Source organism: Haliotis rufescens, unplaced genomic scaffold (genome assembly GCF_023055435.1).
Source record: "Haliotis rufescens isolate VD_foot unplaced genomic scaffold, xgHalRufe1.0.p SCAF_26, whole genome shotgun sequence".
NCBI classification, from domain to species: domain Eukaryota; kingdom Metazoa; phylum Mollusca; class Gastropoda; order Lepetellida; family Haliotidae; genus Haliotis; species Haliotis rufescens.
Window position 1 is genome coordinate 2,527,992 of NW_025963957.1, and position 12,911 is coordinate 2,540,902.

Below are 12,911 nucleotides of genomic sequence, written 5' to 3' on the forward strand. Positions count from 1 at the left end.
TCATATAGCGACGTGTGTGTGTGTGTGTGTGTGTGTGTGTGCGTGTGTGCGTGCGTGCGCGCGCGCATGGAAACCTAACACACACACACACACACACACACACACACACACAGTAATCTGACTGCGAGCGTACCAGTCCTTGTTTTATCCCCTTAATGCCGGGTGCCTGGCAGGGTAACAACAAACACCTTCTTCTAACGTTTTTTTGACGCGGCCGTGGATCGAACCCTGGCCTTCGGCTCTCCAGGCAAGCGCTCTATCCACTAGACCACGGAGGCGGTCGTCAGATAACAGATATCCAATGAATCCGAACGGTTGGATAAGCGAGATTGAATTCGAGGTGTAAGAATGTGACTGCCTCTTTAAGAGTGAGTGAGGTTGGCTTAACGCCGCGTTGAACAGTATTTCAGTTATATCTCGTCAAGCTGAGTGGAAGTAACGCAGGTCTTATATGTTTATCACTCTTGTGAAGCCCTCGAGCACAGGTATCGTAGCAGATCGAACCGGGATTCGAACAAACGATCATATATTTCTTGCAAGCCTAAGGGACGCAACTCTGCACGTCGTTCCATCAGACAACTGGGCCACCTGTACCCCCAACTTCATTAAGGGTCGAAACAGCGTCAGTGGTGTCACCAACGACAGCGTCATTTGTCCGTGGTTTGAACTCCGTAAAGGCTGTGCGACCTAATTTATTTTGATAAAGATGTGAAAAGGTCCCGGTGCGGGTTATTGTAATGTCGAGGTTAAGCCCTCCATATCAATGTGCTCACGTGTATACATAGTCATTCGATGAACGGGTACGGGCGACCTTGCATGTTATCACAATGTTGACTTTCGGTGGTTGCATTGTTGACTGGAGACATCATACATCAGACTCTTTCAGAAAGGAATTTTGATTATGTTTATTCAGCATTGCGGTGAGGTTCCACATTCGAGACATGGCATATATTGCGAACGGAAAGCCGTGTGTGAACTATTATAACACAGTCGATACTGTAATTGTCTGGGTATCTGGGTAGGGTAGGGGATAGCCTTGCTCCAAGGCTGTACTTAAAGAAACGTCCATGGATGTGAAGTAATTCTTACCTCCTAATAGGCAAGTCTAGATATGTGACAGTAGTGAGGACTTCGGTCTCTTATAGGGAAAATGTGTTCTAATTATTTACATAATCAGGAAATTGTAATTTAAACAAATAAGTATTGCCTTAGAGACTTGTGCAAGTCTAGGTAGGGGAGAACGAACGGGTGGCCAAGTCGTTGCAATGTGCACAGTTGAGTCTTTTGGGCGTGCCAAAATCCTGAGATTGTGGGTTCGATAAAAATCCCATATTTTCCCTGGTGGGTTTCACAAAAGTGATAAACGTCTTAGTCTTATATTTATGTGGGCTTTCATCCCACGTCAAGATGACATAATGAACAATAACTGGATTAGGGTTCAAAGCTGCGTTGAACCAAATTATTCCACTCAGTGCTAACATACGAACACAGCTCCCACAAGGCCAGACCCATGAAGTTCCGGGATAGAATAGGTCTTCAGCAACCCATGCTTGCTGTAAGAGGTGATTATACTTGTCGTAAGAGGCGACTAACGGGACCGGGTGGTCAGGCTTGCTGACTTAGTTGATGCGTGTCATCGTATCCCAATTGCGTGGATCGATGCTCATGATGTCAGTCACTGGATTTTCTGTCCCAGACTTGATTATTTACAGACCGCCGCCAGAAAGCTTGAATATTGCAGAGTGCGGCATTAAACAACAAACAAACAAACAGATACAAGGCCAACCAGGCGTACTTCTTAAGACATATTATTTTATCCTTATCTGGTCGTAGCAATTTGAGTTTATGTATATAGGAGGAACATAAAATGACGCAGGTTCTAGACGTTGACCAGTGTCAGGAGACCCACCAGCCTGGGGTCAGTGCTGACAAAGATGGGCAATAATATTCAGAGCGAGTTTGTGACCTTCACCCCGACCAACAGATCTGGGATCCGGTCTGGAACCCATTCCACGAAGCGACCTCAGCGCTACTGCTGTCACAAGTCAATGTTATAGTATGGTAGTTATGATAGATTGTGCACTAAGATCGCTTTGTTCAACTGGCCCATTGCACAGAGACATGTGGGCCTAAAACCACTGCGCCATTGACGACGGCTAGTAGGTTATGGACATCAATAGTACATACAAGAGCAAGTAAAAACATGTATACACAAATATGCAGAGAGTAAACTTGATTATATCGCAAGGATTATTTTCTGTAAAACTAAACTCCCTCCCACTAAAACTGATGCTTATAAGCCTTGGCAGCCTCGCACTTTGACAACAACTGTTCAAGACAGACGTATTTCAAACTTCCAAACCATTACAACAGTTTAAAATGTAACCTGCGATGCGCCATCTACTTGGTTAAGATAAAAGAAATGTTCTTAAGAACTCATTTAGTGTTGTCTACCTTAAACTATGAGCCCTGTGTGTAGGAGTGTTCCACAATTAACCATACATGATGACTATTAAGGAGGGAGGCCATCAAGTGTCTCAACAAGTCGTAATTTGAAACTCGCAACGCAATATAACAGTTTTCACCCATTACGTAGATGGCAATTTGTGATAGACCGACACATTGCAGTACGGCGTTAAATACCCATCAGCTTCCATTACCTAAAGGGGGCAGACTGGCTGACGATGGATGTGGTATAATGAATCTGTGATGTTTTAAGTACTGCAGTGTTTTTAAATCGTTTATCTCTTTTAATCTTCGTCATCTTGTTAATCCCGTTGATTGTTATCGTACATTGTGTCATGGGACTGTGACTAATATTTTAGCTCAAGTGCCGCTAATTACCCAATTTGAAATACAAGAAATTCTTGTTACAGATTAAGGTGTGTGATAAGATAACTTAATTTGGGTCCCTCCTATGCCATGCAGTTTTGTTTTCCATGAAAACATTTATAAAAAAAACCCCATTTACTTCTATAACATACAGACCACGTATTCAGCACACTCAAATTATACGTTTTATAAAACGGAAATTTTCCCATTTATATGATGGGCGTGACAATGTGTGAAGATACGCCTGGTCATCCATTAGGCTTGAAAAACATGTCTTGAATTCCACAATAATTACATCCTTACAAGTCTAAATATTTCAGTCATGCGACTCAACTTGTTACAAATCGGATAATGAATACATATTCACCAGAATCAACACACCTAGCCTCAATTTTCCATGGGCAATTAAGCGTCCCTTCCCTATCAGCTGGGCTGCTCTCATTGGAGCATAGTGTACCCTTTCACGTACTTCTGTTAGGTGTAATTCGATGTCAGGGAGGAATGTGTTCGTTCAAATTAGACAACCAGTGGCATACTTTGAAACATGATTGTACAAATGTGTGGGGTCAAATTACAATTGTGAGGACACACGTGTACATGAGGTATGACCTACATACACCAGGTAGAACAGGTGATGTGCTTAAGACACACCCGTGGCCCCGTGTAAGTAGTTAAAGCGGAGATTACATCCGTTGTGTTTGTACACTATGCCAAGTCTTTGTGTCTTTTAAAATTGGTTTAAGAATACGCTGCAGTCGTCACACACCACTAATATAAACAAGAAAACATTTGATGCGATGCATCAACACGGCGGCAAACTCTTTGTTCGTCAAATTTTCATTTACAATAGAATAATTTCCCCAAAATATTTAATGAACATATTCAAATGATTAATTTCGAAATCTCTAAAAGGGAACTCTCACTCTTAAATACAGTACACTAAATGGACGCTGTTGTATAGATATCAGCATTAAAAACTTACAAAAATTGTTAATGGAAAATTAAGGTAATACGTATTAGGGGTTTTAAACAACAAAAATGGGTGACGTACATATATTCGGGCTTATTAAACCTGTAAGAAACTAGGGGCGGTCGGGTAGCCTTGTGGTTAAAGCGTTCGCTCGTCTCGCCGTCTCACTAACATGTAAGGGACTATGTTAATTCAACACAATTTCTTCAGTAAAATACCAACTAATCCAAAGCTGTATCCAACATCTAATTTGTATTCAGCTACGTGTCTTCCTTGAGTAAATAATCGAGACTTGACCAGGAAAACTAGAAATTGACACTATAAGCATCGATCCACGTCGTGGAGGTACAATGGCACGCAAACAACCTATTCACCGAAGCTGACCAACCCATCCATAACGATAAGAAAAGGATACTTGGGCATTTCCAAAGGGTTTGAATGCTAAAATTGTCTTACTCTGTTGTTTGTATATAATTAGAATGCGTAGTAGTACTACACTATCTGTCAACGTTGTCCATGAAAGGACACATTCAGTCATGACAACTCTCTCCAGTTATTGCAGTAAACTTTATGGCAAATGTCATGCATTTCAGGGTCTTAATATAACTAAAACTCAACAACTAACAAACTATCGAAACTACTAGACCAAATGTGACTTGGCATGCATACTTCTATACGCTTACCCACAAAGCCATTTTTCAGTTACGCATAAATCCGATAGACGTTTCAGGAAACCGTTGCAAATAGAAAAGAAGGTTTTCAGAATGTTATATAAACTCAGACACCTTTACATAAAAGCTCTTGGTTGATGCATGTCATCGTATCCCAATAGCGTAGATCGATGCGCATGGTGTCAATCATTGGATTGTCTGGTCCAGACTTGATTATTTACAGACCTACGTCATATAACTGGAATATTAACAACAAACAAACAATACCAGTCGACGTGTCTTTGTTGCAGGGGTCTGTCCACCGTCTTTGTGCACGTTTTCCGACCCCCGGGCAGATGGGGGAGAGGCGCAGTCCCAAAGGCCGAGGGGCACAGGTAGGCGTGGTTCCGTTTCCTTCGCTTCACGTTCTGACTTATTTCCATTGATACTGGAGTAAGGAAGAAGCCACATACACGTTTAATACAGGGTTTTTTTCATATTTATTATTTGAATCAAGGTAAGTTACGATTTCCTTTATGTAATGCATCTCAATTGTCCTATGATTTAAACTATCTCAATTGTCCTCTAATCTGAACTATCTCAATTGTCCTCTGATGTGAACCATCTCAATTGTCCTCTGATGCGAACCATCTCAGTTGTCCTCTGATGTAAGCCATCTCAGTTGTCCTCTGATCTGAACCATCTCAATTGTCCTCTGATCTGAATCATCTCAATTGTCCTCTGATCTGAACCATCTCAGTTGTCCTCTGATGTAAACCATCTCAGTTGTCCTCTGATCTGAACCATCTCAATTGTCCTCTGATCTGAACCATCTCAGTTGTCCTCTGATGTAAACCATCTCAGTTGTCCTCTGATGTAAACCATCTCAATTGTCCTCTGATCTGAACCATCTCAGTTGTCCTCTGATCTGAACCATCTCAATTGTCCTCTGATCTGAACCATCTCAGTTGTCCTCTGATGTAAACCATCTCAGTTGTCCTCTGATGTGAACCATCTCAATTGTCCTCTGATCTGAACCATCTCAATTGTCCTCTGATCTGAACCATCTCAATTGTCCTCTGATCTGAACCATCTCAGTTGTCCTCTGATGTAAACCATCTCAGTTGTCCTCTGATGTGAACCATCTCAATTGTCCTCTGATCTGAACCATCTCAGTTGTCCTCTGATCTGAACCATCTCAGTTGTCCTCTGATGTAAACCATCTCAGTTGTCCTCTGATCTGAACCATCTCAGTTGTCCTCTGATCTGAACCATCTCAATTGTCCTCTGGTCTGAACCATCTCAGTTGTCCTCTGATGTAAACCATCTCAGTTGTCCTCTGATGTAAACCATCTCAGTTGTCCTCTGATCTGAACCATCTCAATTGTCCTCTGATCTGAACCATCTCAGTTGTCCTCTGATGTAAACCATCTCAGTTGTCCTCTGATCTGAACCATCTCAGTTGTCCTCTGATGTGAACCATCTCAGTTGTCCCCTGATGTGAACCATCTCAATTGTCCTCTGATGTGAACCGTCTCAGTTGTCCTCTGATGTAAACCATCTCAATTGTCCTCTGATGTGAACCATCTCAATTGTCGACTGATCTGAACCATCTCAGTTGTCCTCTGATCTGAACCATCTCAATTGTCCTCTGATGTGAACCATCTCAGTTGTCCTCTGATGTAAACCATCTCAATTGTCCTCTGATGTGAACCATCTCAATTGTCCTCTGATCTGAACCATCTCAGTTGTCCTCTGATCTGAACCATCTCAGTTGTCCTCTAATCTGAACCACCTCAATTGTCCTCTGATCTGAACCATCTCAGTTGTCCTCTGATGTAAACCATCTCAGTTGTCCTCTGATCTGAACCATCTCAGTTGTCCTCTGATGTGAACCATCTCAATTGTCCCCTGATGTGAACCATCTCAATTGTCCTCTGATGTGAACCGTCTCAGTTGTCCTCTGATGTGAACCATCTCAATTGTCCTCTGATGTGAACCATCTCAATTGTCCTCTGATCTGAACCATCTCAATTGTCCTCTGATCTGAACCATCTCAGTTGTCCTCTGATCTGAACCATCTCAATTGTCCTCTGATCTGAATCATCTCAATTGTCCTCTGATGTAAACCATCTCAGTTGTCCTCTGATCTGAACCATCTCAGTTGTCCTCTGATCTGAATCATCTCAATTGTCCTCTGATGTAAACCATCTCAGTTGTCCTCTGATCTGAACCATCTCAATTGTCCTCTGATCTGAACCATCTCAGTTGTCCTCTGATGCGAACCATCTCAATTTTCCTCCTGAGTCAACTCTTTCAAGTGTCCTCTTGTATCAATCATCTCAAGTGTCCTCTAACATCATCTTGTCCTCGACTGTCCTATTGCATCAACCATCTCAACTGCCTTCTGATGTCAACAATCTCGATTATCCTCTGATGTCAACAATCTTAATTGCCCTTTGATGTCATCAATCTCAATTGTCCTCTGATGTCATCTGATGTCATCAATCTCAATTGCCCTCTGATGTCCTGTGATGTCATCGATCTCAATTGTCCTCTGATGTCATCAATCTCAATTGCCCTCTGATGTCCTGCGATGTCATCAATCTTAATTGCCCTCTGATGTCCTGTGATGTCATCAATCTGAATTGTCCTCTTATGTCCTGTGATGTCATCAATCTCAATTGCCCTCTGATGTCATCTGATGTCATCAATCTCAATTGTCCTCTGTCATCAATCTCAATTGTCCTCTGATGTCATCAATCTCAATTGCCTTCTGATGTCCTCGGAGCTCATCAATCTCAATTGCCCTCTGATGTCCTCTGATTTCATTAATCTCAATTGTCCTCTGCTGTCATATGATGTCATCAATCTCAATTGTCCTCTGATGTCATCAAACTCAATTGCCCTCTGATGTCATCAATCTCAATTGCCCTCTGATGTCATCTGATGTCATCAATCTCAATTGTCCTCTGTCATCAATCTCAATTGCCCTCTGATGTCATCAATCTCAATTACCTTCTGATGTCCTCGGAGCTCATCAATCTCAATTGCCCTCTGATGGCCTCTGATGTCATCAATCTCAATTGTCCTCAGATGTCATATGATGTCATCAATCTCAATTGTCGTCTGATGTCATTAATCTCAATTCTCCTCTGATGTCACAAATCTCAATTATCCTCTGATGTCATCAATCTCAATTGCCCTCTGATGTCATCAATCTCAATTGTCATCTGATGTCATCAATCTCAATTGCCCTCTGATGTCATCAATCTCAGTTGCCCTCTGATGTCCTGTGATGTCATCAATCTCAATTGTCCTCTGATGTCATCAATCTCAATTGCCCTCTGATGTCATCAATCTCAATTGTCCTCTGATGTTACCAATCTCAATTGTCCTCTGATGTCATCAATCTCAATTGCCCTCTGATGTCATCAATCTCAATTGTCATCTGATGTCATCAATCTCAATTGTCCTCTGATGTTACCAATCTCAAATGTCCTCTGATGTCATCAATCTCAATTGCCCTCTGATGTCATCAATCTCAATTGTCATCTGATGTCATCAATCTCAATTGTCATCTGATGTCATCAATCTCAATTGCCTTCTGATGTCCTCGGAGTTCATCAATCTTAATTGCCCTCTGATGTCCTTTGATGACATCAATCTCAATTGTCCTCTGATGTCATCAATTCAATTGTCCTCTGATGTCATCAATCTCAATTGCCTTCTGATGTCCTCGGAGCTCATCAATCTTAATTGCCCTCTGATGTCCTCAATCTCAATTGTCCTCAGATGTCATATGATGTCATCAATCTCAATTGTCATCTGATGTCATCAATCTCAATTGCCCTCTGATGTCATCAAACTCAATTGCCCTCTGATGTCATCAATCTCAATTGCCCTCTGATGTCATCTGATGTCATCAATCTCAATTGTCCTCTGATGTCATCAATCTCAATTGTCCTCTGATGTTACCAATCTCAATTGTCCTCTGATGTCATCAATCTCAATTGCCCTCTGATGTCATCAATCTCAATTGTCATCTGATGTCATCAATCTCAATTGCCATCTGATGTCCTGTGATGTCATCAATCTCAATTGCCCTCTGATGTCCTTTAATGACATCAATCTCAATTGTCCTCTGATGTCATCAATTCAATTGTCCTCTGATGTCATCAATCTCAATTGCCTTTTGATGTCCTCGGAGCTCATCAATCTTAATTGCCCTCTGATGTCCTCAATCTCAATTGTCCTCAGATGTCATATGATGTCATCAATCTCAATTGTCATCTGATGTCATCAATCTCAATTGCCCTCTGATGTCATCAAACTCAATTGCCCTCTGATGTCTTCAATCTCAATTGCCCTCTAATGTCATCTGATGTCATCAATCTCAATTGTCCTCTGTCATCAATCTCAATTGCCCTCTGATGTCATCAATCTCAATTACCTTCTGATGTCCTCGGAGCTCATCAATCTCAATTACCCTCTGATGTCCTGTGATGTCATCGATCTCAATTGTCCTCTGATGTCATCAATCTCAATTGCCCTCTGATGTCCTGCGATGTCATCAATCTTAATTGCCCTCTGATGTCCTGTGATGTCATCAATCTGAATTGTCCTCTTATGTCCTGTGATGTCATCAATCTCAATTGTCCTCAGATGTCATATGATGTCATCAATCTCAATTGCCTTCTGATGTCCTCGGAGCTCATCAATCTCTTTTGCCCTCTGATGTCCTCTGATGTCATCAATCTCAATTGTCCTCAGATGTCATATGATGTCATCAATCTCAATTGTCCTCTGATGTCATCAATCTCAATTGTCCTCTGATGTCATCAATCTCAATTGCGCTCTGATGTCATCTGATGTCATCAATCTCAAATGTCCTGTGATGTCATCAATCTCAATTGCCCTCTGATGTCATCAATCTCAATTGCGCTCTGATGCCATCTGATGTCATCAATCTCAATTGTCCTCTGATGTCATCAATCTCAATTGCGCTCTGATGTCATCTGATTTCATCAATCTCAAATGTCCTGTGATGTCATCAATCTCAATTGTCCTCTGATGTCATCAATCTCGATTGCGCTCTGATGTCATCTGATGTCATCAATCTCAAATGTCCTGTGATGTCATCAATCTCAATTGTCCTCTGATGTCATCAATCTCAATTGCGCTCTGATGTCATCTGATGTCATCAATCTCAATTGTCCTGTGATGTCTTCAATCTCAATTGCCCTCTGATGTCCTGTGATGTCATCCATCTCAATTGCCCTCTGATGTCCTGTGATGTCATCAATCTCAATTGTCCTCTGATGTCCTCTGATGTCATCAATCTCAATTGCGCTCTGATGTCATCTGATGTCATCAATCTCAGTTGTCCTCTGATGTTACCAATCTCAATTGTCCTCTGATGTCATCAATCTCAATTGCCCTCTGATGTCATCAATCTCAATTGTCATCTGATGTCATCAATCTCAATTGTCCTCTGATGTTACCAATCTCAATTGTCGTCTGATGTCATCAATCTCAATTGCTCTCTGATGTCATCAATCTCAATTGTCATCTGATGTCATCAATCTCAATTGCCCTCTGATGTCCTTTGATGACATCAATCTCAATTGTCCTCTGATGTCATCAATTCAATTGTCCTCTGATGTCATCAATCTCAATTGCCTTCTGATGTCCTCGGAGCTCATCAATCTTAATTGCCCTCTGATGTCCTCAATCTCAATTGTCCTCAGATGTCATATGATGTCATCAATCTCAATTGTCATCTGATGTCATCAATCTCAATTGCCCTCTGATGTCATCAAACTCAATTGCCCTCTGATGTCATCAATCTCAATTGCCCTCTGATGTCATCTGATGTCATCAATCTCAATTGTCCTCTGTCATCAATCTCAATTGCCCTCTGATGTCATCAATCTCAATTACCTTCTGATGTCCTCGGAGCTCATCAATCTCAATTACGCTCTGATGTCCTGTGATGTCATCAATCTTAATTGCCCTCTGATGTCCTCTGATGTCATCAATCTCAATTGTCCTCAGATGTCATATGATGTTATCAATCTCAATTGCCTTCTGATGTCCTCGGAGCTCATCAATCTCTTTTGCCCTCTGATGTCCTCTGATGTCATCAATCTCAATTGTCCTCAGATGTCATATGATGTCATCAATCTCAATTGTCCTCTGATGTCATCAATCTCAATTGTCCTCTGATGTCATCAATCTCAATTGCGCTCTGATGTCATCTGATGTCATCAATCTCAAATGTCCTGTGATGTCATCCATCTCAATTGCCCTCTGATGTCCTGTGATGTCATCAATCTCAATTGTCCTCTGATGTCATCAATCTCAATTGCGCTCTGATGTCATCTGATGTCATCAATCTCAAATGTCCTGTGATGTCATCAATCTCAATTGTCCTCTGATGTCATCAATCTCAATTGCGCTCTGATGTCATGTGATGTCATCAATCTCAATTGTCCTGTGATGTCATCAATCTCAATTGCCCTCTGATGTCCTGTGATGTCATCCATCTCAATTGCCCTCTGATGTCCTGTGATGTCATCAATCTCAATTGTCCTCTGATGTCCTCTGATGTCATCAATCTCAATTGTCCTCAGATGTCATTCAATTATCAATTGCCCACTGATGTCACCAATCTCAATTGTCCTCTGATGTCATCTGATGTCATCAATCTCAATTGTCCTCTGATGTCATCAATCTCAATTGCCTCCTGATGTCCTCTGATGTCATCAATCTCAATTGTCCTCTGATGTCATCAATCTTAATTGCCCTCTGATGTCATCAATCTCAATTGTCCTCTGATGTCCTCTGATGTCATCAATCTCAATTGCTCTCTGATGTCATCAATCTCAATTGTCCTCTGATGTCCTCTGATGTCATCAATCTCAAATGTCCTCAGATGTCATTCAATTATGAATTGCCCTCTGATGTCATCAATCCCAATTGTCCTCTGATGTCATCTGATGTCATCAATCTCAATTGTCCTCTGATATCAACAATTGTCTTGTTATATATCAACCATTTTACATGTGCCCGCTTCGAAACCATCTCGACTGCCCTCGTCTAACGACCATCTCAGTTGCTCTCTGATGTCAACAAGCTCAGCTGTCCTCTGAGGACCCCATCTGGTTTTGTAAACCACCTCATACTGTAAACCATCTGAATTGTCCTATTTCTGTACCATCTCAATTGACCTCATTTGTCAACTCTCTCAAGTGTCCAATTATGCCAACTACCTCACTTCTTTCATGATAACAATACAAATGTTTTTCAAATACTCTCTTATGTCAAACATCTCAGTTGCCTTCTTGTGTCCACTATTTCAATTGTCCTCTCACGACAACCACTTTACGTTACCCAATGTCCTCTGTCCTCAGCGGGCACTCCGTTCTACCAGGGGGACATCGTCCTGAAGAAGGATGACGAGAACTTCATCTACCCCGACTCCCGGAGACGGAGGAAACGCGCCACAATGAGGTTACGGAACAAGCTGTGGAAGGATGCCATCATCCCCTACAAAATGGATGAAGGAATAAGTGAGTAAGAGAAGAAGCGAGTTTGGTTTTAAAGCCGTTATTTCACTTTTGTAACGGCGTGTCAGCTTGATGTAGAAGGCTAGCCCAACACGTTGCAGGTCTTAGACAAAGACGTATACGGTGACACACCAGGACTATAAACGTCATGCTTTCTTTCCTTACCCGTAAAGATCCGGGGTAGAAAAGGTCTTCAGCAACCCATGCTTGCCCTAACAGGCGACTATGCTTGTCTGGTCATGACCGCATTATTTACAGACCCCAGTCATATAACTGGAATATTGCTGAGTGCGGCGTTGAACAACAAACAAACCTGGGAATGTGTTTGGATGCTTGAAGTATCAGTATACACGTTCTGAAAGTTTCATCAAACAAAGCACTGGGTCTATCCCAAGTATGAGGTCTGTAACAAAACAAAAACTTACATTTACTTGAGATTCCGATCCGCGCTATGAATTAAATCGGTCAAGGTTTGTTCAACCGGGTGTATTTATGCCAACTGGCGGCCGCCTTCATATCAACCAGATGAATTGTTTATTGGCTTCAGATACTATTATTTCCCTTACCATGCCGACCATGTTGCTCAACATTTAAGAGAATGTAAAACCATAGCTTCAAGTAAACATTCCATTTAGACACATCAATGCGTAACTCGATCTAAATGTGATGGGAATAAAAAGACAGGAAGTGTGAAGAAACATTTCGCTGTGTGGAGTCGTCAGTCAGTGACAGGTTTAGGCGGTGTCAGAGAAATCTGAGACAAGCTGTATCGATGTCTTTGCCGACACTTCGGGGCTGAATGAATGAGTTTGGTTTTACGCCGCTTTTAGCAATATTCTAGCAATATCACACCGGGGGACACCAGATATGGGCGCATTGTACCCATGT

At 41.7% G+C, this 12,911-nt stretch overlaps 1 protein-coding gene across 1 annotated transcript in view; it reads left to right on the top strand.

The window, feature by feature from the left end:
• LOC124141426 overlaps positions 1-12,911 on the top strand; it is a 41,566-nt gene that overhangs the window by 12,443 nt on the left and 16,212 nt on the right. Inside the window, exons 2-3 of the mRNA XM_046509434.2 lie at positions 4,764-4,847; positions 11,868-12,026. Coding sequence (XP_046365390.2) covers positions 4,764-4,847; positions 11,868-12,026 — 243 coding nt within the window. The remainder of the gene's footprint in view (positions 1-4,763; positions 4,848-11,867; positions 12,027-12,911) is intronic.